The following is a 24,970-nucleotide window of genomic DNA, read 5'->3' on the forward strand; positions in this document are numbered from 1 at the left end:
TGCTGGTCAAAAAAAAACAGACAGGGGGTACTGTTTACCCTGACAGGAGAGAGTGCACCTACTGATGAACCTGGAACTTCATCTGGCAATTCGTTTGGTTTTATACTTCACCAGACATTGCCCAAATACTCAGGCATATTTTTGCAATGGCAAAGGCTGGAAACTTGCTTTAAAAAAAAAGAAAAAAAAGGAACAAACAAGACTGAGGTGAAGTCAAATTCTGCTAAATTACCAAAACAGACCAATGGTCCATTTTGTTCTGTATTGTTTACATTGATTGCAACCACTCTCCAGTTTTCCAGACATAGAGTCTTTTCCTGTCGTATGTGGGGAATCCAGTGCTTGAAACTGGGACTTTCTGCATGAAAAACATGTGCTCTACCACTGAGGTATGGCCCCTCCCATATCCCATATCTTTAGTACACTTCTAAGGAAGAGAGTTGGTAATGATTCAAGGAGGAGGAGAAGCCTTCCTTTAAACTTGGGGTTCCAAAGAATGGAGCCAGAATGACTTGGAACTGCAAGGAGATCTCTTTTGTCTCTGCTAGTTGTTGCCAGAGGCTTGGCACTAAGCTTTCACGGTTAAATGGAGTGGTGAACCCAGGTCTCCCCATTCCTCCCTGCACAGTACTTATTCTTAATAAGCCCATGTACAGCTTGACTTTATATGGCATGGTAGAAGGTAGGCCATGGTGTGCCAAAGGCTGGAGTTTTAAAGGACACAATGCAGACATCATAGTAACTAACAGTGATCATACACACTCATGCTCAGTAGTCCTCAAGTATTACAGTGTTAAAAATAATTGGAAATGATTCTACTTGAAAAATGCAAACTGCTCTCCTCACCTTCTTCAAGAAGAGCATAGCATATCCCATCAGTGCAGGGTGGAAAACTACATTGAAGCCCTTCCTGTGGTTCTTCACCCTTGTCATCTCCAGCACTTCTGGGTCCAGCTGAATCCCCTGAGGGCAGGGGGACTCCTGGAATGCTTGTGAGGTCCACAGATACCCAACTATGGTTGATAGGTATCGGTTGTATTCCTGGCAAATCTGGTGGCTGAACTTGAACTGCAGTAGCACATGGTAAGACATAACATGACAATCTAGACAATGTTTCAGGTTCACATCATCAATTACTAGCAAGAAGTATCGCTCCAAAATGCATTCTGTCCACTCCATAATAATTACAGAATACCATTGATCAATCAACTAAACATCAAGCTTGAGCAGCTTGTGACCCACTAAGACAAATGTAGCACCACCATGTGTGTATACTATTGTGGATTGCCAGGTTCTTATGACTGAAGCATAACGGGAGGTGGTGGGGGGAGAGAAGAAAAGGAGAACATGTTAAATCTTTGCTTGACACTGAATGAAGTCAGATACATGCTATGTTTATAACTAAACCAGATGCATAAAATTTGCAAGCCACCTACTGGCAGTTTGGAAACAAGATCAAGAAGAAACAATGACTTGGGATGAAGCTTACTTGTGTGGGTGTCCCCCTCCCACCCCATTTCCAGCACCATATACGGCCATTAGAATCACACAGAACCATCTATTTTCCTAAAGTCTGTAGAAGAGATTTTTCTGACAATATTTCTTGGAGCTTTATGATGAAGAACCTCCGGGGGATGGGGGTAGGCCAAGGGTTTGAAAATGGTATAGGTGCAATATACTCTGAACAAAAAGCAAAGTTGATTGTAAATAATGTGGTTACGGAAGAATTTAAGATAGAAAAAGGGACACGTCAGGGATGCCCAATCTCTCCATTACTTTTTATATCAGTCCTGGAGGTTTTGCTGAACATGATCAGAAGGGACCAGTTGGTTAAAGGAGTGCAGGTCGGAGCTAAACAGTATAAACTGAGAGCATTTGCAGATGACTTGGTACTTACACTACAAGAGCCTGAATCTAGTACAAAAAGGGTTTTGGAATTAATTCAAGAATTTGGTCAAGTGGCAGGATTTAAATTGAATAAGTCAAAAACTAAGGTACTGGAGAAAAATTTAACACCTTTTGAAAAAGAAAGGTTTCAGAATGAGACAGGGTTAACTGTGGTTAAGAAAGTGAAGTATTTGGGGATAAATATGACAGCTAAAAATGTGAGCCTATTTAAAGACAATTATGAGAAATCTTGGACAGAAGTGAAAAAAGACTTAGAAATTTGGTCAAATCTGAAGCTTTCCTTGTTGGGTCGAATTGCGGTTATAAAGATGAATGTATTGCCTAGAATGTTGTTTTTGTTTCAAACATTGCAAATAGTGGACAAGATGGACTGTTTCAAGAAGTGGCAGAAAGACATTTCTAAATTTGTCTGGCAGGGCAAGAAGCCCAGAATAAAATTCAAGATTTTAACTGATGCAAAGGAAAGGGGGGGATTTGCCCTGCCAGACTTCAAACTTTACTATGAATCAGCAGCTTTCTGCTGGTTGAAAGATTGGCTACTTCTGAGAACACAGACATTTTGGATTTAGAAGGTTTTAACAATACTTTTGGGTGACATGCATATCTGTGGTATGACAAGGCCAAAGCTCATAAAGGTTTTAAAAATCATATTGTCAGGAAAGCACTATATAATGTCTGGACTAGATACAAAGATTTGTTGGAAAACAAAACTCCAAGGTGATTGTCGCCAATGGAGGCAAAAGCTGTTAAAAAGCTTAATATGGAGTCTAAATGGCCGAGATACTGGGAAATTTTGGAACAAGAAGGGGACAGATTGAAATTGCAGAGTTTTGAGAAATTAAAAGGAAAAGTGAGAGATTGGCTTCATTACTACCAAATAATGGAGGTTTTTAAGATGGACAGGAAAATTGGCTTCCAGGTGGAAAAATCAAAATTGGAGACTGAACTGCTAGAATCTAGTACTAAAAATCTGTCAAAAATGTATAACTTGCTGTTGAAATGGAATACACAAGATGAAATGGTTAAATCAGCAATGATTAAGTGGGCACAGGATATTGGTCACAACATCATGTTTGCTGACTGGGAAAAGTTGTGGACCACCGGGATGAAATTTACGGCATGTAATGCCCTAAGAGAAAATATTATGAAAATGATTTATAGGTGGTACATGACCCCAGTCAAGCTTGCAAAAATTTATCACTTGCCTGATAATAAATGTGGAAATGCAAAGAAAATGAAGGTACATTCTTTCACCTTTGGTGGACATGCCCAAAGATTAAGGCGTTCTGGGAAATGATCTATAATGAATTGAAAAAGGTATTTAAATATACCTTCCTGAAGAAACCAGAGGCCTTTCTCTTGGGTATTGTCAGCCAAGGGGTGTTAAAGAAGGATAGAACATTTTTTATGTATGCTACAACAGCAGCAAGAATACTCATCGCAAAGTATTGGAAGACACAAGACCTACCCACCTTGGAAGAATGGCAGATGAAGGTGATAGACTACATGGGCCTGGCAGAGATGACGAGCAGAATCCGAAACCAGGGAAGAGAAACAGCGGAAGAAGATTGGAAAAAATTTAAGGACTATCTAAAGAAATATTGTAAAGTTAATGAATGTTAAAATGACGCTGGATTAGAAAATATGTGGTTATTAGCGGTAATGGATAAGTTAAAGAGAAAAAGTAAGATTAAAATTAAGTTAAAAATAAGGGAAGGATTTGCTGAAAAATTACCGTATTTTTCGCACGATTGGACGCACCGGACCATAGGACGCACCTAGTTTTTTGGGGGGGAAATAAAGGAAAAAAATTTCCCCTTTATTTCCCCCCCAAAAGCAGGTCAGGGAAACCGAACCAGGTCGAGGAACAGCGGGATAGTGGCGCTGCGCCTCCCTGCTGTCCCCCAAGCTTGTGGGGCTGGCCGATGTCTGGCGGGCGGGCGGGGAGCTCTGCTTCAGGGCGCCCCACCCGCCAGGCAGCAGGCTGCTATCCGCAGCGTGGGGAGCCCTGTGGGGAACTCCTGCAAGGTTCCCCACTCTGCGGATGTATGCCTGGCACGAGGGGCGCTCTGCTTCAGGGCGCCCCACCCGCCAGGCAGCAGGCTGCTATCCGCAGCGTGGGGAGCCTTGTCGGGAACTCCTGCAAGCCTCCCCACTCTGCGGATGTCTGCCTGGCGCGAGGGGCGCTCTGCTTCAGGGCGCCCCACCCGCCAGGCAGCAGGCTGCTATCCGCAGCGTGGGGAGCCTTGTCGGGAACTCCTGCAAGCCTCCCCACTCTGCGGATGTCTGCCTGGCGCGAGGGGCGCTCTGCTTCAGGGCGCCCCACCCGCCAGGCAGCAGGCTGCTATCCGCAGCGTGGGGAGCCTTGTCGGGAACTCCTGCAAGGTTCCCCACTCTGCGGATGTCTGCCTGGCGCGAGGGGCGCTCTGCTTCAGGGCGCCCCACCCGCCAGGCAGCAGGCTGCTATCCGCAGCGTGGGGAGCCTTGTCGGGAACTCCTGCAAGCCTCCCCACTCTGCGGATGTCTGCCTGGCGTGAGGGGCGCTCTGCTTCAGGGCGCCCCACCCGCCAGGCAGCAGGCTGCTATCCGCAGCGTGGGGAGCCTTGTCGGGAACTCCTGCAAGGCTCCCCACTCTGCGGATGTCTGCCTGGCGCGAGGGGCGCTCTGCTTCAGGGCGCCCCACCCGCCAGGCAGCAGGCTGCTATCCGCAGCGTGGGGAGCCTTGTCGGGAACTCCTGCAAGGCTCCCCACTCTGCGGATGTCTGCCTGGCGCGAGGGGCACTCTGCTTCAGGGCGCCCCACCCGCCAGGCAGCAGGCTGCTATCCGCAGCGTGGGGAGCCTTGTCGGGAACTCCTGCAAGGCTCCCCACTCTGCGGATGTATGCCTGGCGTGAGGGGCGCTCTGCTTCAGGGCGCCCCACCCGCCAGGCAGCAGGCTGCTATCCGCAGCGTGGGGAGCCTTGTCAGGAACTCCTGCAAGCCTCCCCACTCTGCGGATGTCTGCCTGGCGCGAGGGGCGCTCTGCTTCAGGGCGCCCCACCCGCCAGGCAGCAGGCTGCTATCCGCAGCGTGGGGAGCCTTGTCGGGAACTCCTGCAAGGCTCCCCACTCTGCGGATGTATGCCTGGCGCGAGGGGCGCTCTGCTTCAGGGCGCCCCACCCGCCAGGCAGCAGGCTGCTATCCGCAGCGTGGGGAGCCTTGTCAGGAACTCCTGCAAGGCTCCCCACTCTGCGGATGTATGCCTGGCGCGAGGGGCGCTCTGCTTCAGGGCGCCCCACCCGCCAGGCAGCAGGCTGCTATCCGCAGCGTGGGGAGCCTTGTCGGGAACTCCTGCAAGCCTCCCCACTCTGCGGATGTATGCCTGGCGCGAGGGGCGCTCTGCTTCAGGGCGCCCCACCCGCCAGGCAGCAGGCTGCTATCCGCAGCGTGGGGAGCCTTGTCGGGAACTCCTGCAAGCCTCCCCACTCTGCGGATGTCTGCCTGGCGCGAGGGGCGCTCTGCTTCAGGGCGCCCCACCCGCCAGGCAGCAGGCTGCTATCCGCAGCGTGGGGAGCCCTGTGGGGAATTCCTGCAAGGCTCCCCATGCTGCGGATGTGTTCCCGAAGCGCCTGGAGCTCTGCTTTCAGGGCGCCTGGCGCTCCGGGAAGCAGGCTGAGCGGAGCGCTAATCCCGAAGCCCCAAGCTTCGGGATTAGCGCGGCGCTTCGCTAGCCCTGGGAGAGCCACGCAACGTCGCGGGGCTCTCCCAGGGCTAGCGAGACCTTGCCGGCACCCAGAAGCTTGGGGCGCGCTGAGCTCCACGCGCCCCAAGCTTCGGGATTAGCGCAGCGGTCCGCTAGCCGTGGGAGAGCTGGGTCTCCCACGGCTAGCGGATAGCTTCCTGAAGCCTGGAGAGCGAGAGGGGTCGGTGCGCACCGACCCCTCTCACTCTCCAGGCTTCAGCGAAAGCCTGCATTCGCTCCATAGGACGCACACACATTTTCCCTTGCTTTTTGGGAGGGAAAAAGTGCGTCCTATGGTGCGAAAAATACGGTAGTTAGAAATTGGAATACAGAAAGGGGAGGTACGAGGAAGTCGGGAAAGTAAGTTATAAGAAATTAAGGGTTGAATTTATATGTGTTTTTATATATTTTTTGTCATTTTTATTGTATTGTATTGTTTTGTTTTGGTTGTTATAAAAAACTTTTGAAACTTTAATAAAAATTTATAAAAAAAAAGAGAGAGATTTTTCTCTTTGACTAGATATGCACTGAATCTTTGAAAGTCCAAGAACATCTCATATGGGAGAAGAGATGTGAAAGATAAGGGAGGCAAGTTTTGTCAGTGAAATTATATTAAATTTCAGATGGAGCCATTAAATATATTTGTTCCAATCCAAGCATTTGCCATTAAGCACCTTATCTGCAGTACCTTTTTAATCTCGGGTTTTTGTTTTGCAGCCACCAGGTTGATTCGATACCTAAGTAAGAATTAAAAAAGACGATTATTCTGAATTGTAATATACCATATGTGCGCAGAATGAAACTGTGTAGTGGCTAAAGAAATCCCTTGCATGAGTCTTGATTCTTAAATTAACTCACTAGGTGGTCTTTGGCAAAGCCAGTTTCTCTTAATTTCTGCTCCCTCATTTACTGTGAACAGTTCTACAGGGGGGGTTGTTTTAAGGACCACAGCTAGATAAAGCATGTGAAGCGCTTTGAACACATGACAGTGCCATACAATTATTACTATGCACAGGCGAGCAGTGACTATCCCAGAGTACACAGCTATCTTTCACTTAGCATTATGAGGCAGCAAGATAGCACATATCTTTTCTCATTTGGTTCCATTTCTTGGGTTATGTTACATAAATCTCTCTCTTGCTTACCTACCACATGTCCTTGCAATAGGAGAGCCATCTACAGAGTAGACTTTGAGAGAAAAACACAGACGCCATGCAGAACAGTTACTAATCACCCAATAGAGAACATGCTGAATTTGGTTCTGAATATAAAGAGATTCAATGAGTTCAAGGGGCACTTTTCACCGTTCAGAAGCAACTGTTACTTAGAAAGAAAGACAAACACTTGAATGGATGCTCATTTCTGTTCACAAGGGTGCGTGTGCGAAAAGAAACTGTTGTGCATGAGCTGTAAGCATGAGACAAAAAGGTGGAGCACGACCTCAAGCAGCAAACAGCAGCACTGACTCCTTGTTCAGTCACTATAGAAACTGGAAGGAAATAGAAGTATAGGTCCTGGCAGCTGCTCTGTATAATAGACACTAGTTTCAGTGCATCTTCAGCAACTGCATCCTTCCATATTAATTACTCTGCAGCTTCCTCAAGCAGGAAGCTGCACAGAGCTCTACACCAGCTGACAACAATTGGCTACTTCTCACATCAGACACAACTGCTGGAACTAATGTTAAGAATGGCACTCTTATGTAGCATTTCCTGAAAAGAACAGGGCATTTAAAAAAAAATCACCCAGATGCATAACTGGCCTCAAAGGCTTGGACTTTTGTTAGTCAGGAATCAGCACAGCAATGCCATCCCAACACATATCACCTGTTTGAGACTCTGGGTTAAAAATTTGACTACTGGGTTAAAAATTTGATTCAAAAATCAGAATAGCTTCATCAGTGTCACACAGGTAAGTGTATGGGTTATGCAACAGAGAAGCTCAGTTCAGTTGAATTTCTGCATATGCCCCACAAATGTGTGTGTAATTTAGCTTTGCTCTGGGCAATGAGGGTATCATCAGTGGCAGAGCTTCATGCTCCGGCACTGGGGGCTGGAGAGCAGGTGGGGGCGTGGCACCCAGTGCGGATGAGGAGGCAGCTCCCCCCGCACTCCTCTTCCTCTGCCAATGGGTATCATTGTAGTCACTAAAGAATAATATGAGCCAGCCTGATATAATCTGGCATGCCAGTCACAAATACAAGGTTCTCATCAACTGCAAAATCCAATACCACATCTAACACAAGTAACATTCCCAGTTCAGCCAGTAATCTCCTACTTGGAAAAAATGAGCACCAGTCAGCAAACTTAAGTTATGTACCATGGTTTTATTTCCTGAGAAGTCCAAGTCTATCCCATTTCAGCAAAAGAAAGAGCACTTTGCTAAAAATAGATTAAATGAACAGAAACATCCTAGTGGCTGGGTTCTAACCCTGTGGCATGACAATTGACTCAATTCAAGATGTCTCAAGAACATCACATCTTTCTTTTTTATGTAATGTCGCTTATATCTGAAACTGGACCGTGTGAAAGAGCCCTTTCACTTGCATGGCATGGTATTCTTAAGTTTTCCCTTTAACTGGGTGCACAAGGCACCTTTATTTCACCTGACATTCTCCCCAAGGGGTTGCTCTATGTTGCTCCTCCACACCACTTTTCTCCAAGACATACTATCTAGGCCTGGATGATGTAGCGGGTGAGGACCAGACCGCGGTGGCGTCTTCAACTGGAGGTATATCGCGAGTGAAACTACATACTGCCGCTCCTAAGTCTCTTTGCCACCAGCGCCCTGCGTGCCGAGGGAGAACCAAGCTGCAGATGGATGCTGGTAGCAGAGGGACTCAGGAGTGGTGGTGGTTTCACTTGTGATACACCGCTGGGTGAAACAGCCATCTCACTCTGGCCCTCATACCACAGAGGGCTGATGTAGCATGTTCCTCCCTTGTGCTCGTGTGGGCAGGCACCCCCTTTAGACTTCTCCACTGAGGGGAATGTGGCTGCCTGCCCCTCAGTGGAGAAGTCTAACAAAGACCCCATCCTGCCTCCGGCTCACACAAGCTGGGGTGGGGGCTCCTTTACTCTTCTCCATTGAGGAGCGCATTCACAACATATCGATGATGGTTCACAACATAAAAATATAAGATAAAAACACAAAGTACATAATAAAAAAGCAAACACAAACCACCAATGCCCATCCCACAAACACATTTAAAAGGTCTTATAATATTAATCAGCCAAAGGCCTCTTTATGGAGAAATATTTTCACCTGGCACCTAAAGATATGCAAAGACACCAGGTGAGGCTCCTTAGGAAGAGCATTCCACACACAGAAAGTCACCACAGAAAAGACCTGATCTTGTGATACCACCCGCCAGACCTCTCATGGAGGAGGCACACAAAGGTGGCCTCAGGACTTCCTGTTTGGCTGCTTTAGCAAACGGCTGCCCATTACCTCAGAGCCATCTCACACGGCATATTTTGAAGATGAGATGGGAGTAATCATCCAACCTTCCCAGGGTTGGGGGGGGGCAGCTTCACCAGCAGATCACCCAAGACTTGCTCCTGGTCCGGAAGGAATGAGGGGGCAGGGAGCACTGGGTGTAAAGCACCGTGCGTTTCTTTGGCAAGTCTCCAAAGCTGTTGCCATGAGCAACGAATACCTGCTTTTTTAAGATGAAATTTGGACTTAATTAACAGGTATGCTCTGAGCGAGGGGAGATAAAGTATTCTGCTAACTGATTCAGCCATTGGGATGCCAAGGATTTGAGTGGAAGGATTACCATCATTATGGGACTGGTATGTCAGAACAGAAGGGGGAGTGAGCCTTCATTATTTCTTTTTGATATATTTTGTATTTGCTTTCTTATTTGGCAAATCTCCCTGGAAGGACTGCCTGCCTGCCTGTTTGAGTAAGCAAGCGGGACTGGAAAGAAAGAGTATTTCATTATTGTTATAATTATGGTTTAACTATAGAATTAACTGTGTGGAACTGGTTTATGAATTTTGCAATCACTTTCAATGGCTCAATGAAAAAGAATAGGTGATGGAAATTATGGTTTTTAGCTAAAGTACAGGCTTATTTGTCTTGGAAGGAGATGAAACAAAGAAGTTTGGACATATGCCTGGTACAAATGGTGGATGTCAGATTTCCTCCAGCTCAAGATGTGTCGCAGTAGAAAATTACAGGCATGAGAAAGTGAATTGCCACAGACTGCCAGAGTACAAAGAAGAAAATAAACACGAAGGAACTTTTTCACATAGAATCACACTATATTGGTTTAATCCGCTTGCTAGACGAACTCAGAGGCTGTTAAAAATAAACGAAGGATCAACAACAGAATGTCTTATTTGGAACTATCTGGACTAATTAAGAGAAGCAGCACAATTTTGAGATCATCACTCACCAAACCTCAGAGCATGGGAAGTCAACCAAAGACTTAACATTTGGCATAAAATTTGGACTGTTTGATTATTTTATAATTTGGAATGTTTTTAATGTGGCTTTTATTGGCTTGTTAAAATGGAAAACTTAATAAATATTATTTAAAAAACAAAAAACAAAACAAAAACAAAGGTGGCCTCAGATGATAATCTCAAGGCCCAGGTTGGTTCATATGGAGAGGTATTGCATCCCGAGCCTGAAATGAGGATTCTCTCTATCATGGGAAGAACTTTCTTTAGCAAGGAAAAACTCATAAAAAAACTTAAGCATTAGGGCCACAAGCGCCCCCCCCCAAGGAACCCAAAGAAACCTACAACACTGTGAAAGTTAGCAAACTGCCTTCATAACACTCACTAAATGTAAGCACAACAAGTTAGAAAGGACAAATTGACATTCTGCCTTCTGGCATTATTATAGTGTGGAGAATCAAGTGGGCAATCACAGATTAGTAGAGAAGTTGAAGTGGTCTAGTACAGGCGAGATTACGGCCATGCAGAAAGGCTGAGGAAAAGCACAAGGGGCAGAAAAAGGAATTTTCTCAGTACCTGTACATAATGTAGCAGAGTTGGTCAAGTGTGGCAGAATTCATGCTGAGAAGTGCTGGATAGAAGACTCCAGTAGGAAGCATAATAACCAAGGGGAGCTTGTACTTCAGATATATATCAGATACCTACAAGTAGGAAAGATTGCTGTATAAGCTTGTATTCTCAGCTCTCTGCCCTTAGCACATTACTGTCACAGGAAAAACGGAGGAACAGCCTTGTTCTTGCCTACTCAGACATTATGTCTCAGTCTACAACATTATATATAGACGTTATACTTTAGAGGCAAACATGGGCTTCAAACAATCTACCCACTTTTTTCCCTTTGGATTTCTCTTTCTCTGCCTCCCCCTCAAATTATCAGAACCTCCCTCAGGATTGTCAAATACATAACGTCTAAAGCTATTAAACAAATATGCAGTGTGAACAGCTTACATACTGTCTCATAGAAATCCAGGATAACATTCATCAACAAAGTAGAGTTGTTCTCCAAGCACAGACCAACAGTTGAGAGCCTGTTTACAAAGTGAATGAGCTCTGCCAAGGAGCTTATCAGGTCAACTTGGGTGGTGTTCCTGCAACAAAACAAGATAGATATCAGCCTTAGCATCTAGTAGGAAGAGAGTGGTTGTGCCCACGTGAGCTGCATTATTGCTTGATTGCCTGTGTTCTAGAGGTGTACCACTTTGTAAAGATTATACTTACAACACATCAACATTTGATTCTGTTGCCATGTCTGCTTGCATGTGGCAATTCAGCATGTTCAGTAACAGTTCCCTTAGGCTTTCAAGAACTTCATACTATGGAAGAGCAAAAAACAAAAAAACGGATCCATTGTATTTCAGATTTGGGGGAGCTCCATACTGGCAGTACTGCAGTAATATGCTTGAAAAGGTTTTTAAAGCCCAGGTTATCCATACACACAAGTTTAAGAATTCTCCTAGGGTGCTTCAGTAGCCTGCAGTTGTGATGTTAGCCCCCAGAGAGATAGGAGATAAAAGAGCAGAGAAAAATTATAGGAAACTTGCATACTTCCAGCTGAAGGAAGAAAAGCAGCAACCATTCTTATTGCTATGGTGCTGTATTTGTAATTCCAAAAGGCTAGTTCACACATAATGCTAAATGTTATGTGCATTATTGTTATAATGCACTAGTGTTATATGTGAAATAAGAATCATGGCTTATGGCAAACGGTTTGTAGCTATACAAACCAGCTTCATAGCCCATTGTCTGAAGTGAGCTTGCTTGGTAACCACCAATGATTGTTGCAAGCTAGGATTCCTAGTTTGCGCGTAGCAAAAAGCAGAGATTCTGTACGTCCAATTAAGGCTCATTCAACTAGTTTACATACAACAAGAAATTCATCTGAGTCTGACAAGTATTTGGTCTCCTTCCTTTAACAAGGATAGCAATCCCAAACATATTCAAGGATTTGTATTTTATCAACCGCAATGCGCCTGGTATTTTGCTCCCAACTGCCCTACTCTTGGGCACCTCAGACAAACATATTTCCTAGTTGTATGTCAGGGATCTAATTTGGTAATTCTTACATGCCAAAGCGGGACGCGGGTGGCGCTGTGGGTAAAACCTCAGTACCTAGGACTTGCCAATCGTATGGTCGGCAGTTCGAATCCCCGCGGCGGGGTGAGCTCCCGTCGTTCGGTCCCAGCTCCTGCCCACCTAGCAGTTCGAAAGCACTCTTAAGTGCAAGTAGATAAATAGGGACCGCTTTATAGTGGGAAGGTAAACAGCGTTTCCATGTGCTGCGCTGGTGCTGGATTGCCAGCTGCAGCTTCGTCACGCTGGCCACGTGACCCAGAAGTGTCTTCGGATGGCGCCGGCTCACAGCCTCTAGAGCGAGATGAGCACGCAAGCCTAGAGTCAGACACGACTGGCCCGTATGGGCAGGGGTACCTTTACCTTTACCTTACATGCCAAAGCAGGCATTCACTGGCCACTTTCTCTCTATTACCTTAAAATAAAGAGATGATATGGAAAAAAGCTTCAACAATGGCTGGTAGAGATACGTCTTCATTTCTGAAAGGAAAGAAACAAAAAAAGGAACAGAGACTTTGAAGCAGGCCTGTCTGGACCACAAAGCAGGGTAAGATTGGTTTGGCTGCATCACATACCTGAGAAGCTGTTGGGAGAGATCCATCTCACCAGCTGCAGGACCTGTGACTGACAGCAGCAGCCATCCCAGAAGTGCAGACTCTTCCACAAGAATTCTTCGCAGGCCAAGAAACCCCTCTGAAAGGCACAACTGACACTGCTAAATATTCTTGAAAGCCAGCCCTTTTCATGCACCCAGCCTGACAGTGCTCTTCCATAGCAGAAAATACTTAAGAAGGCCAAGACAGATAACTTCTAAGAATTCAAGGGATAAGCTAGTGAAGCAGATTAGTTGGGCTGCCATCTTAAAAGTACTTTGCTAGGGATAGCAAAAGTTTCTAATAATTCAGGTGATCTTCTTTGGCCCAAGAGCCTCTACCGCTCCTCCTAAAAAGCAGATCCCAAATTACTTTTGTTCATGCCACTCTTTTCTGCTTCCCAGTTTGCCTTCTTCAGGAACCCTATTTCTTGACTGCACAGATTTAGGCTGTGTCACTCACCACCTGCCCCTGGATGCCCTCTCTGTTTCCTTCATCATGCAGCTCTTAGGAAAAAAACAAGGAGAGCTGCAATTTGGCCACCACTGTCCTTTGATAAGGAAGCCCACAGATGTGCAATTAATTTGGATAGCAACATAACTTTAAATAGAATAGTTTTTTACTCATGGTTTATTAGGGTTTTCACATTACTACAATAGAACAGTACAGTCCCTTTGTCTCCTCCCACCTCCCAGCTTCTCTTCCTCCTGTGCTTTTTAAAAAAGCTACATTATTTTCATTTCTGACATACCATTATTTAACATCCTACTAACAGAATATTGATGTTTTAGTCAAGGCATAGAATGGTGGTGGACAAAAGACAATGTCCAAGGAATGATGTGATGAGAATCGCATATGAACTAACCTGCAAGAAACACTCTGCTTTGAAGACTTCCTCTAAGAAGATCTTAAAGTTCAATTCATCTTCCTGGTTCGTCATCTTATACCAAGAGCATCCTGAATCATGAGACAAAGGGGTAAAACATTGCTTATCCTCCAAATTCTTATTCTCTGACATCCCCAAGTTTTCACCTTTGTATATAGTCTGCCACCCATTTTCCCTTGGCACAGTTGAGGTACACTGAGATGGTGAGCTGTGTCTGTGCAGTACCAAGTCAGATATTTGGAGAGGGGATGGACTCATAAGATGAAATGCTTCTCTGTACAAAAAAAATGTTCTGCAGATAGAAAATTCGCATATTAGGTTGAGACTCAGCTCTCCAAGATCTATAATGCAGCAGAACAATCAATCATGTGAGCTCTCACATCTCAGACACAAGATTATCTCTGTGAGAACCAGGCCGTAGCCTAGATCTAAGGCATCAGTTTCTCCTATGTGGGAATCCAATTAGTCTCCCTACCTTCTTTTAATGTATGACCCATCCAGTAATGCATCCTCCTAGAGACCGATTTATCTTTGAGGCTGAAGTAGTGGAGCAACAGAGGATTGCCTATCACCGAGCCTATTTGGGCTGGAGGCTGGAAGAGAAGCCAGAAGAAACTGTTCAGAAGGGAACACAAAAACTCAGACTTCCAGTGCTCCGCCACAATGAAAGCAAATCTCATGTTAGGGGAGTCTGTTCACAGAACGTAAACCAGGACTAATTGGAGGGTAATTGTCCTTGCAAGCCACCCCCAGGGTTGGAAACAGTCAAAGATTTTGATTTTAACAGAATGCCTCATTTAATCAGCAGTATTTTTTAAAAAAATCTTCAGTTTATAGAAAAGCCATTGCTTCTAAGAACACATATACTAGAGATCTCACATAACCAGAATTGAACAAGTTGGTTCAAGAAAATGGAAAATTTAGAGCCCTCCCACCACATCCTAACCCATGGTTCTTCGACCCACTTGCTCTTCTTTGCCTGTCCATACCCTTGCTGCCAACAGAATGCAGGTCCTCACGTCCCTAAGTGTTTTGCATAGCCAAAAGGAACCTTGCCTCACAGAAGTTGCTTAATCAACATGGTTGCTGCACCCTGAGCAAGCAAAACATATGGCTATTCCTTGGCACTACCCTAGAACAGCTGCTGCCCATCCGACTCCCCTAATAGTAGCCATCCCACATCTGGCTGTAGTGAATAAAGAGATGGATCAGGCAATAGGGCCTTCACCATTGACTTGGCTGATGTACAAGTTCATTTTGCTCCTCCTTGGACTGTTTCCGTTCAAGCTAGTGTTTTCAAAAACTGGCATCAGAGTTTCCTTGTTTTCTTTTTGAATTACATCTTTTAGATTGCAAGTCTGTGGGCAGGAACTGTCTTGTTCTTAATCTGTGTAAGTGCTTAGTAAATCTTAGTATAAATATAGTTCATAAGTGCCACCCACACCAAAGGATGAAGTCTAGTCGCGTCTAATTAAAAATCCATCATGTAGCTAGCTATCCTACACTTTTAATAAATAGCTCCAATGTGGCATTAAATACACATATTTTCCCCCAAATATGTGCAATTTCATATTCTGTAGGCTTTGCTCTACCTCTCTTTTAAATCAGAACCAGTGAAGGCGGTGAAGGTCCTGTGTGAGTGTCTGGAGGCGGTTGGAGGATGGATGGCGGCTAACAGATTGAGGTTGAATCCTGACAAGACAGAAGTACTGTTTTTGGGGGACAGGAGACAGGCAGGTGTGGAGGATTCGCTGGTCCTGAATGGGGTAACTGTTCCCCTGAAGGACCAGGTGCGCAGCCTGGGAGTCATTTTGAACTCACAGCTGTCCATGGAGGCACAGGTCAAATCTGTGTCCAGGGCAGCTGTTTACCAGCTCCATCTGGTATGTAGGCTGAGACCCTATCTGCCTGCAGACTGTCTCACCAGAGTGGTGCATGCTCTGGTTATCTCCCGCTTGGACTACTGCAATGCGCTCTACATGGGGCTACCTTTGAAGGTGACCTGGAAACTACAACTAATCCAGAATGCGGCAGCTAGACTGGTGACTGGGAGCGGCCGCCGAGACCATATAACACCAGTCTTGAAAGATCTACATTGGCTCCCAATACGTTTCCGAGCACAATTCAAAGTGTTGCTGCTGACCTTTAAAGCCCTAAACGGCCTCGGTCCAGTATATCTGAAGGAGCGTCTCCACCCCCATCATTCTACCCAGACACTGAGGTCCAGCACCGAGGGCCTTCTGGCGGTTCCCTCACTGCGAGAAGCCAAGTTACAGGGAACCAGGCAGAGGGCCTTCTCTGTAGTGGCGCCCTCCCTGTGGAACACCCTCCCACCAAATGTCAAAGAGAACAACAACTACCAGACTTTTAGAAGACATCTGAAGGCGGCCCTGTTTAGGGAGGCTTTTAATGATTGATGTAGTACAGTATTTTAATATTTTTTTTGGAAGCCTCCCAGAGTGGCTGGGGAAGCCCAGCCAGATGAGCGGGTTATAAATAATAAATTATTATTATTATTATTATTATTTGTTACATTATGCTTTTTGCCATGTTTCAAATCTCTCACCTATTGTGCACACATAGTGCCTCTTTTCCACTCTGAATATTTCATTCAAAGCAGTTTAGTTAAGCCCTCATTTTAAGTGGTTTTTTGGGGGGGCAGGTGAATGAATTGTTGCATATCTACAGTAGCAGTGGTTCAAGCAAAACATTATGACTACCACAGTATCTCACTTAACTGTTGCACTGGTGTTAACATTCACCTTTAACCATTCCTTTTTGCTTAGAATCCATGCTTCCAGGTTAAGTTACAGAAAAAATTGCATGAGTAAGCAAAAACCCTATGGCTAGAAATTAGGAGAAAGGCCATGATGGTTGTTTAACAGAAGGGTACAATAATCTTTACATTCATATTTTTACATTAAATTGGAATCATTGTCAAACATTCTTAATTGTTTTAAAGCTGTGTTTCATTTGGGGTCTATTTGACCTCTGCATTATATTAGTAAAGTGCTATTCACAAACCTACCTCTAAATATTGAATATTCTGCAGAAGCTGGGGGAAGGTCTGCAGCTGTTCCAACGAAAAGAATTTATGCTTTTCACTCTCAGCTAAGCTTTCTGCATTGGAGCTGCATACAGGCGGAATCAACTTTGTATTCCTTTCCTATGGAGAAAACAAAATGCCAAAATTAAATGGCTCACAGCTACATTTCTAGATTATGCCTCTGTCAACCCTAATCCCAATTTCAGATATCATATTATCTTCCAAATCTTTTCTAAAGTTGTGCCTTCAGTGATTAATTTTCTTTACAATTCTGTGTAATTGTAATGTTCAGGTGGAAGAAGAAAACCAAACAGTATTTCAAGCTTTGTGTGCTTTAAATATTCAATAAAAGGTTTACACTCCTCCTTAAAGTCTGCCTCTTCCTGATCAGAATTATAATAATAATAAATGTGTGAGCTTTACATATTGCATTCCATTTATAATGTAATTGAAAAAAATAAATGACCACAGAGCATCTGTTGCTATAGCAAGTGTGAATCCAATAATAATCAGAACAGGAGTCTACTAAAAGCGTCATGTAAGCTACTCTAAACTTTTTCAAATATGAAAATATAATAAAGTTATTCAACACTTGCTACCATCAGGAAACCCTTTCCATATCTGAGTGGACAGAGATTCTCATGCCATCACTGACACTAACTAGTTGTCAATAAAGTAAATAAAATTAGCATGCACAGTTGTAGCCCAATAACTGCATTCAAACTATCCCTAGCAACAAACCTTCTTCTGAGATTGGGGATACTCCATGCATTTCAAAGTTAGCTGGGATGCAGATGGTGTTCCGTGAATTCGCAGTTTTACGTTGTCAATTGCTGTTTTCCATGGATGTGAAAAAGTCCTAAATGACATCTGGCGGGGGAAGAAGAAGATTGGTTTTGTTGAGATTAAGTTCCTTTTCTGTGGCAAATGGAGGGTATCCTCAAATGCGTTGACTCTGCACTTGCTCCAACAGGCTACGCAAATCAAACTTTTTACTGCCAACATGTGTGGAAGAGAACCTCTCCACTTTTGGGACATAACATAACAAATTGAACCATGAATGCTCAAACTGTCCTTGATAGAAGAGGGACTGCAACCCTTAATAGTAAAAACAGCAGGCATTTTGGGGGGAAAATTGATATGGGTGATATCAAAACCCAAATAGAACTGAGAGCATACAACCACCCCAACTTTTCCCAGCAATGGGAATCACCCCACCAGGGCAGGTAAGCTATCCTCCATCCAGCGTGGAAGAGGAACTTTGCATACTAAGTCCAATGTTCTATTTACCTACAGTGGAGGAGGGTATCATTGAATAGGATGCTCTATACCAGCCTTGTACTCAACAATTAGCCTGGTACCATAAACAACTAGGAATTCCATGCAGATGAGTGAGCTGGTTGGTTGGTGGTGAAAGGACATGTAGCTCACTCCTTACCCAGCAACTTTGTTTTCATGTTCGCTGTGGAAGAAAGCAAATTTCTTCTTTCATTATAGAGCAGGCTGACAAATCTGCCAGTCTGCTTTAAAAAAACACAGCAGAACGAAAAAGGTAGCTCAGCTGATCCATTGGCAAGGTCAGCTCTGTGCTTCAGGCCTAGTAGGAGCAGCCCAGCAAACCTCAACAAAGTTTATTGGCAGAGGAGAACTCAGTACAAGAGTAATAAATGTCAGTTAAGATGACAGCTGGCTGCTCAATTTAATTTCTGCTTTGATTTGGCTAAGCTATATGGAGCTGGCATTATTTTGTCATGGATCTTACGAGTACGGAATCTCCAGTCTGTGGGTCCATTTTGGTTTGACAGGTAATTTCCCCCAAACCATGCCCACCTATCCATCAGCTGGTGTTGCAAAGCAATAGCATTAAATTTGGGCTCAATTAGCTGATGACTGGGTGCTAATCCTGCTCAGTTCAGCCACGCTCTCTGGTTCCTGCTGGGAACAGGCACAGGCAGCCAAAGACAAGCATTGAGAAAGGTAGCTGTCCCTCTTACGGCCATCTACAAAAAACACTTTCTTAAGTGTGTTTTTTGCAGATCAGATGCAAGAAGGCTTTCTCACGTGTGCAGTGATGGCTGTAAAATATTGTCAGATGGTTGTTAATTTGTTTTTGTGAGGAACCCAGTTCAGTTGATTGATTGTGTGACTGCGGAAATGGATAAATGCCCCCCATCCAAACAATGACTATCATCACTGCCGGTAAGAAAATAATAATAATTTTAATTGTTATCATCTACAATACTGTCTAGGGACGCGGGTGGCACTGTGGGTTAAACCACAGAGCCTAGGACTTGCCGATCAGAAGGTCGGCGGTTTGAATCCCCATGACGGGGTGAGCTCCCATTGCTCGGTCCCTGCTCCTGCCAACCTAGCAGTTCAAAAGCACATCAAAGTGCAAGTAGATAAATAGATACCGCTCTGGCGGGAAGGTAAACGGCATTTCCGTGCGCTGCTCTGGTTCACCAGAAGCAGCTTAGTCATGCTGGCCACATGACCCGGAAGCTGTATGCTGGCTCCCTCGGCCAATAAAGCGAGATGAGCGCCGCAACCCCAGAGTCGGTCACAACTGGACCTAATGGTCAGGGGTCCCTTTACAATACTGTCTTATTTATTTCATAGTACAGTACATTGATTATTGCTTTCATTTTATGGATCAATGGTCATAGATAGTAAAATTCATGTTAAATTGCTGTTTTAGGTGGGTTTTTTTTAAAAAGTCTGGAATGGATTAATTTGTTTTGCATTACTTCTATGGGAAAGCGTGCCTTGGTTTTGGAACGGACTTCCGGAACAGATTAAGTTTGAGAACCAAGGTACCACTGCACTTCAAAAGTAACTCATGAAGGATTTTTTATAACTATTATTGTCTGGTAGAAATTACAACAATCACATGACACCCTTTGCTTCACCTTCATTATTAATTTAATATTAAGCAACGTGATATGCAAAGTTTAAGAATTCAGTTATGTGTACACCAGTTCCAATCTAACTGTTTCTTCCTCATCAATGAGTAGTTTAATAATTTGGCAACACTGAATTCAGATGCCTAGTCTCCCAGCGCAGATCTCACAGCACAGCACAGATCTCATTTGAAAGCATCCTCACCTTTGTTTTTGTAGGCAAAGTTATTGTTACCATTTCAGGAGCAAAGATCTTGTACTTCCATAGCAGAGTCTGCAGAGAAGCTGATGTCTGAAAAGAAATGAGTTCGATGTTGTTGCACTTGATAATGTTCAAACATAGTAGCTGAGAAACTATGAAACCCACTGCATCAGTGCTTTTTTTCTGGCGGGGACGGACGGACGGGGGACGGCAACACATACCCGTAAACATTTTGTGAATCTAAGTTTGGCCTCATTGAGGGGCAGTATTTCAATATGAGAAGGGTAATGAAAGTGCCCCTAAACAAATTCCTTTTTAGAAAAAAAAGCACTGCACTGCATTAAAGGTACCCCTGCCCATACGGGCCAGTCTTGACAGACTCTAGGGTTGTGCACCCATCTCACTCAAGAGGCCGGGGGCCAGCGCTGTCCAGAGACACTTCCGGGTCACATGGCCAGCGTGATATCGCTGCTCTGGCAGCGTTTACCTTCCCGCTAGTAAGCGGTCCCTATTTATCTACTTGCACCCGAGAGTGCTTTCGAACTGCTAGGTTGGCTTGTGCTGGGACCAAACAACGGGAGCGCACCCCGCCGCGGGGATTCGAACCGCCAACCTTTCGATCGGCAAGCCCTAGGCGCTGAGGCTTTTACCCACAGCGCCACCCGCGTCCCTTTGCACTGCATTAGACATAGCAAATCTCTAGCCATGACCCTACAAATAGGAGATGGAGGGCTATATCAATGTCAAGCAAATGCTGTTGTGACAGACAGCAAGCCAGACCAGAATATGGTGATGCAGTCCCTCAGAATTCCACCAGAATTCTCTGATTAGCTACCACCACAACAGCCAGCCAGAGGGGCGAGTGTGGAGCAGCACTTTGGGAGGGAGAATAAAAGGAGGGGTTTCTGAATGAGTTCTTAGATAGGGATAGCGAAGGGAAAGAGCAGGAGGATAGGGTTTAGTTTGAGAGATAGGAGTTGATTTGAGACGAGAGAGAGGGATTAGGATAGGGTTTGTCTGAGAGAATTGGTTCTGATTTGAGTTGAACATCCTCTCTGAAGGGACTATCTATAGCAAGAGGAAGGAGCCTCAGTTTAGATAGGAAGACTGGGTTGGGTGTCTGGTGAAGGTATACAGACAGGAATTAACTGCAGGGCTGAGTCTGAGCTGGGAGAGGTAGAAGCTATGGGAATACAGGCTACCTGGGTCTCATTCCTGCCAGGAGGGAAGAGTTCTTCTAGGTAAAGAAGACTCCCAAGCCAGTAACAAGGGGTGAGGTGATCCTCTGGGTTTGGTCTACTAATCAGAATACCTCAGGAATCAGATGGTTGAAAAAGTGGGTAACTGATGAAAAGTGCACCTTGCTCATGAACCAAATTAATTAATAAACTGTGAAGGAAGTTGTGCTGCATTAAAAGCATTAACCTGAAACATCTGTCATAACTAAGTGAAATGAGAGAGAAGTAACAGAAACTGAACAACTGATTTCGGAGTAACTGAAGTTTCAGAAAAGATGTGCATATACTGTGTCTAAACAAGTAGACTTATACCTGAAGATGGGCCATCTCCTGTCTCAACTTTCTTTCACCAAACTCTTTTTCTGGAAATAAAACTTTTTTTGTTTGATCAACTCCTGCCTGAGACTCCCTGAGCTTTTCCTTTACACAGTTCTGGTGAGAAATATAAGCACAGAAGAAACCTTCAGAGGAACAAAAGTAGGAAATAAAGAATATACTGTGTTGGCCTGAATATAAGCCTCACTTTTCCCCCAAATTCCGACCGTGAAGTTAAAGTGCAGCTTAAATTTGCGACCTTACAAAAATGGGCTTTTACAATATTGCTGCTGAAACAGACATATGGCAAAACGGAACAAAAAAATGTTTTATTGCCGATTTGCGAGCTTGAGATGGTTCATTTGCCATTTATGGGTATGAGTGCCTGTGGAATTGTAGCCATTGAATAGGGATTTGCGATTTTAGTGATTGTACGGTAACTTTTGCAGGCTTGCAAGATCAAAGGCTTAAATTGGCTCGGAGTTACAATTCTACCAACCGCAGCGATTTTCAGCCTGTAACCCAATTTTAAGGGAGTGGTTTATATATGGGTATTGTCTCCCCTCCCACCAATTTTAAAGGTGTGGCTTATTTGCAGGTGCAGCTTATATTTAGACCAATATGGTAATTTGAAAATATTTGCGGATGACCTTGTGATAACGGTTGAAGATCCTATAAACTTATTACCAAAAGTATTAGAAAAAATACTGGAATTTGGAGAAGTGTCAGGTTTTTAACCGAATAAAAATAAGACTAAGCTTTTAGTGAAGAACATTTCAGAGCAAGATAAAAAGGAGATACAGCAGAAGACAGAGATAAGTATATAAAAGAAAATTAAATATTTGGGAATATGATTGACAGCCAAGAATATTAGTATATTTAAAGACAACTATGAAAAACTATGGAAAGAAATAAAAAGGAACATAGAAATTTTGGGAAGGATGAGTTTGTCATTATTAGGTGGAATTTCAGTGATCAAAATGAACGCATTGCCAAAAATGTTGTTTTTATTTCAGTCAATCCTGGTGGTAAGCAATGTGAGCTGCTTCAAAGAATGGCAAAAAGACATTTCAAGATTTATCTGGGTAGGGGAAAAACCAAGAATTAAACATAAATTATTAATAGATGTTAGAGGAGATTTCTCTCTACTGGATTTAAGATTATATTATGAAGCATCTTGCATCTGCTCGATCCAGGATTGGATAAATTTAACAAATGCTGATTTATTAGATTTGGCAATAGATTTGGTTGGCATGCATATTTATGGTATGCCTTACCATAAGGCATAAGTTCATAAAAGTTTTTATACTCACATAATAAGAAACTCAAAGTTTGGGAGAAATACAAAGATTTATTAGAACAGAAAACACCATGCTAGCTTTCCCCATTAGAAGTAATAGCTTTGAAAAAAGTGAGTATGAGGATAAATTGGCTGACATATAGAGAGCTATTAACAGAAACAGATAACCAACTAAAATTAAAAGGTTTTGAAGGAGTAAGAGGAAAAAGGAGTAGACTGGGTACAATATTTGCAATTAAATTAAAATTTTTAAAATGATAAAAAGAAAGCATTTAGTTATGAAGTGTCAAGATTTCCGAGAGAAATAGTAGAAGGTAGTACAAAATTGCTGAAAAAAATCACACAATTGGGGATGCTGGGGACAGTGGATTGGGTATATCCTCTCATGTGACCTCAGGCAGGAGCAAAGACTTGTGCGAGGCAGGCTGGCACTTCCTTAGTTTTTCAGATTCACCAAGCAGCAATGTTCGCCAAAGTACCAGAAACAAAACAACCTGCCTCCCTTCCTGGCTCATAAATAAATAAAAATAGAAGCAAGTGTCAAAATTGAAAAATTTATCTGAAGAAGCAGGAGAGCCAGGAAAAACATTCTGAGTCAGGCAGGAAAAAAAACTGAGGAAGTGCCAGCCTGCCTCCCACAAGTCTTTGCTCCTGCCTGAGGTCATGTGAGAGGATATACCCCATGAAATAAATTGTACAATCTGCTCTTGTAAAATTGGTGGGAAACCAAAGAGGAACAGGTCAAATGTGTTACGATAAAATGGGCGAAAGATGTGGGACATAATATAATAATGATGGATTGGGAAAGGTTTTGGAAGTCATATATGAAATTTACTGCATGTACTTTACTGAAAGAGAACAACATGAAAATGATGTATCGGTGGTATTTAACCCCGGTTAAATTAGCAAAAATGTATGCAGAACAAGTTCTAATAAGTGCTGGAAATCTAAAGAAACAGAGGGTACGTTTTATCATATGATGTGGGAATATAGGAAGGTTGAAAACTTTTGGGAAATGATTTGTAATGAAATAGGGGGGAAATGTTTAGAGTAACCTTTTTTAAAAAACCAGAAGCCTTTTTATTAGGTACTCTAGGAGTGGAGATTCCAAAAGAACAGAAAAAAAAATGTTTACATATGCCACGATGGCTGCCCAGATACTGTTAGCCCAAAGATGGAAAGAGGAAGCAGTCCCGACCAAAGAAGATTGGCAAACGAAGTTAATGGACCACGCTTAAATGGCAAAACTAACTGGAAATGAAGATGACAATAAATGTTTAAAAGAATGGGAAATGTTTATCATATATTTACAAAAGTATTGTAAACAGGTTAATACATTGGCAGGATTTTAAGAACACTTGTAATTATAGAAATAGTATAGGAAGTTTGAGGTGGAAAAAATAATTTGGAGTAGAAATGATACGCAGTTGAAAAGGAAATTTAAGGAACCAGGGGAGGGAAGTCATGGGATTCGGAGAATCCCATTTTATGGATTTGATATTGCTTTTATGTATATTTTTCTTTGTTTGTGATTGTTGTTTGTTTTTTATTTTTGTTGAAAATCTAATAAAAATATTATATAAAAAAAGTTTTCCTTCACATAAGACTGTGGTAAATTGTAGAAATTCATTTAATTGGCATACCATGCAGTGGGTGCACTATAGTTAATTAGGGGCAGTTAGTGGAGTGAGGCGGCTACAGCTGCTGTAGAAACAAACAATCCAAAGAGATGAAAAGCTAACAAAAGAATCTCTTCCATCTCTTTTGTTCATTTATGCTGTACAGTGGTACCTTGGGATGCGAACGGGATCCATTCCGGAGCCCCGTTTGCATCCCAAAGCAAATGTAACCTGTGTCCGCACATCTGTGCGGGTCACGTTTCAGCGCTTCTGCGCATGATGTCATTTTGACGGTCTGCGCATGCGCACGGCGAAACCCAAAAATGCCTAACCCGAAGCTTATTCATCCCGAGGTATGACTGTATACCTTTTGCTTAGAGAGCAAAGGACAAAGGTTGCATGCCCTCTCAGATGAGCTCAGCATTAGACCTACACCATCAGCAGGTTAAAAAGAATAGTAGATGCTACTATTTGCAGCTTTGCTTTACGTCTTAGAATGCAAGATAATGCACCATTTAAATTACATCAGATATTTGTCAGCTATCCAAATATTAAGCTTTCATGCCACACTGGAGTTCCTATAAAGATTAGATTCCATTTTTTATTTTTTATTTAAGTTTTGTCTTGCTTCAACTTTCATATCTCAAGTGCTTACCATGCTGCCGTGTAAATTTAGAAGTTTCCTCACATGGAAAGGTTTCAC

The 24,970-nt window shown here is 43.5% G+C and overlaps 1 protein-coding gene across 5 annotated transcripts in view; it reads right to left on the reverse strand.

Moving 5' to 3' along the window:
• The window catches only part of CENPI (centromere protein I), a 33,327-nt gene that overhangs the window by 2,524 nt on the left and 5,833 nt on the right, over positions 1-24,970 (reverse strand). For 2 of the 5 annotated variants that reach the window (XM_028714946.2, XM_028714947.2), the window contains exons 7-20: positions 24,923-24,969; positions 21,346-21,465; positions 19,799-19,885; positions 17,435-17,563; positions 16,676-16,813; positions 14,123-14,240; positions 13,627-13,718; positions 12,744-12,861; positions 12,584-12,648; positions 11,317-11,411; positions 11,051-11,186; positions 10,615-10,739; positions 6,318-6,366; positions 847-1,068 (exon numbers count right to left, since the gene is read on the reverse strand). In XM_028714946.2, coding sequence (XP_028570779.2) covers positions 847-1,068; positions 6,318-6,366; positions 10,615-10,739; positions 11,051-11,186; positions 11,317-11,411; positions 12,584-12,648; positions 12,744-12,861; positions 13,627-13,718; positions 14,123-14,240; positions 16,676-16,813; positions 17,435-17,563; positions 19,799-19,885; positions 21,346-21,465; positions 24,923-24,969 — 1,541 coding nt within the window. Of the gene's footprint in view, positions 1-846; positions 1,069-6,317; positions 6,367-10,614; positions 10,740-11,050; positions 11,187-11,316; positions 11,412-12,583; positions 12,649-12,743; positions 12,862-13,626; positions 13,719-14,122; positions 14,241-16,675; positions 16,814-17,434; positions 17,564-19,798; positions 19,886-21,345; positions 21,466-24,922; position 24,970 lie in introns of those variants that run through there. The other 3 variants (XM_028714948.2, XM_028714950.2, XM_028714949.2) reach the window with 3 other exon arrangements.

The sequence above is a fragment of the Podarcis muralis genome, chromosome Z (assembly GCF_964188315.1).
Source record: "Podarcis muralis chromosome Z, rPodMur119.hap1.1, whole genome shotgun sequence".
NCBI lineage: Eukaryota > Metazoa > Chordata > Lepidosauria > Squamata > Lacertidae > Podarcis > Podarcis muralis.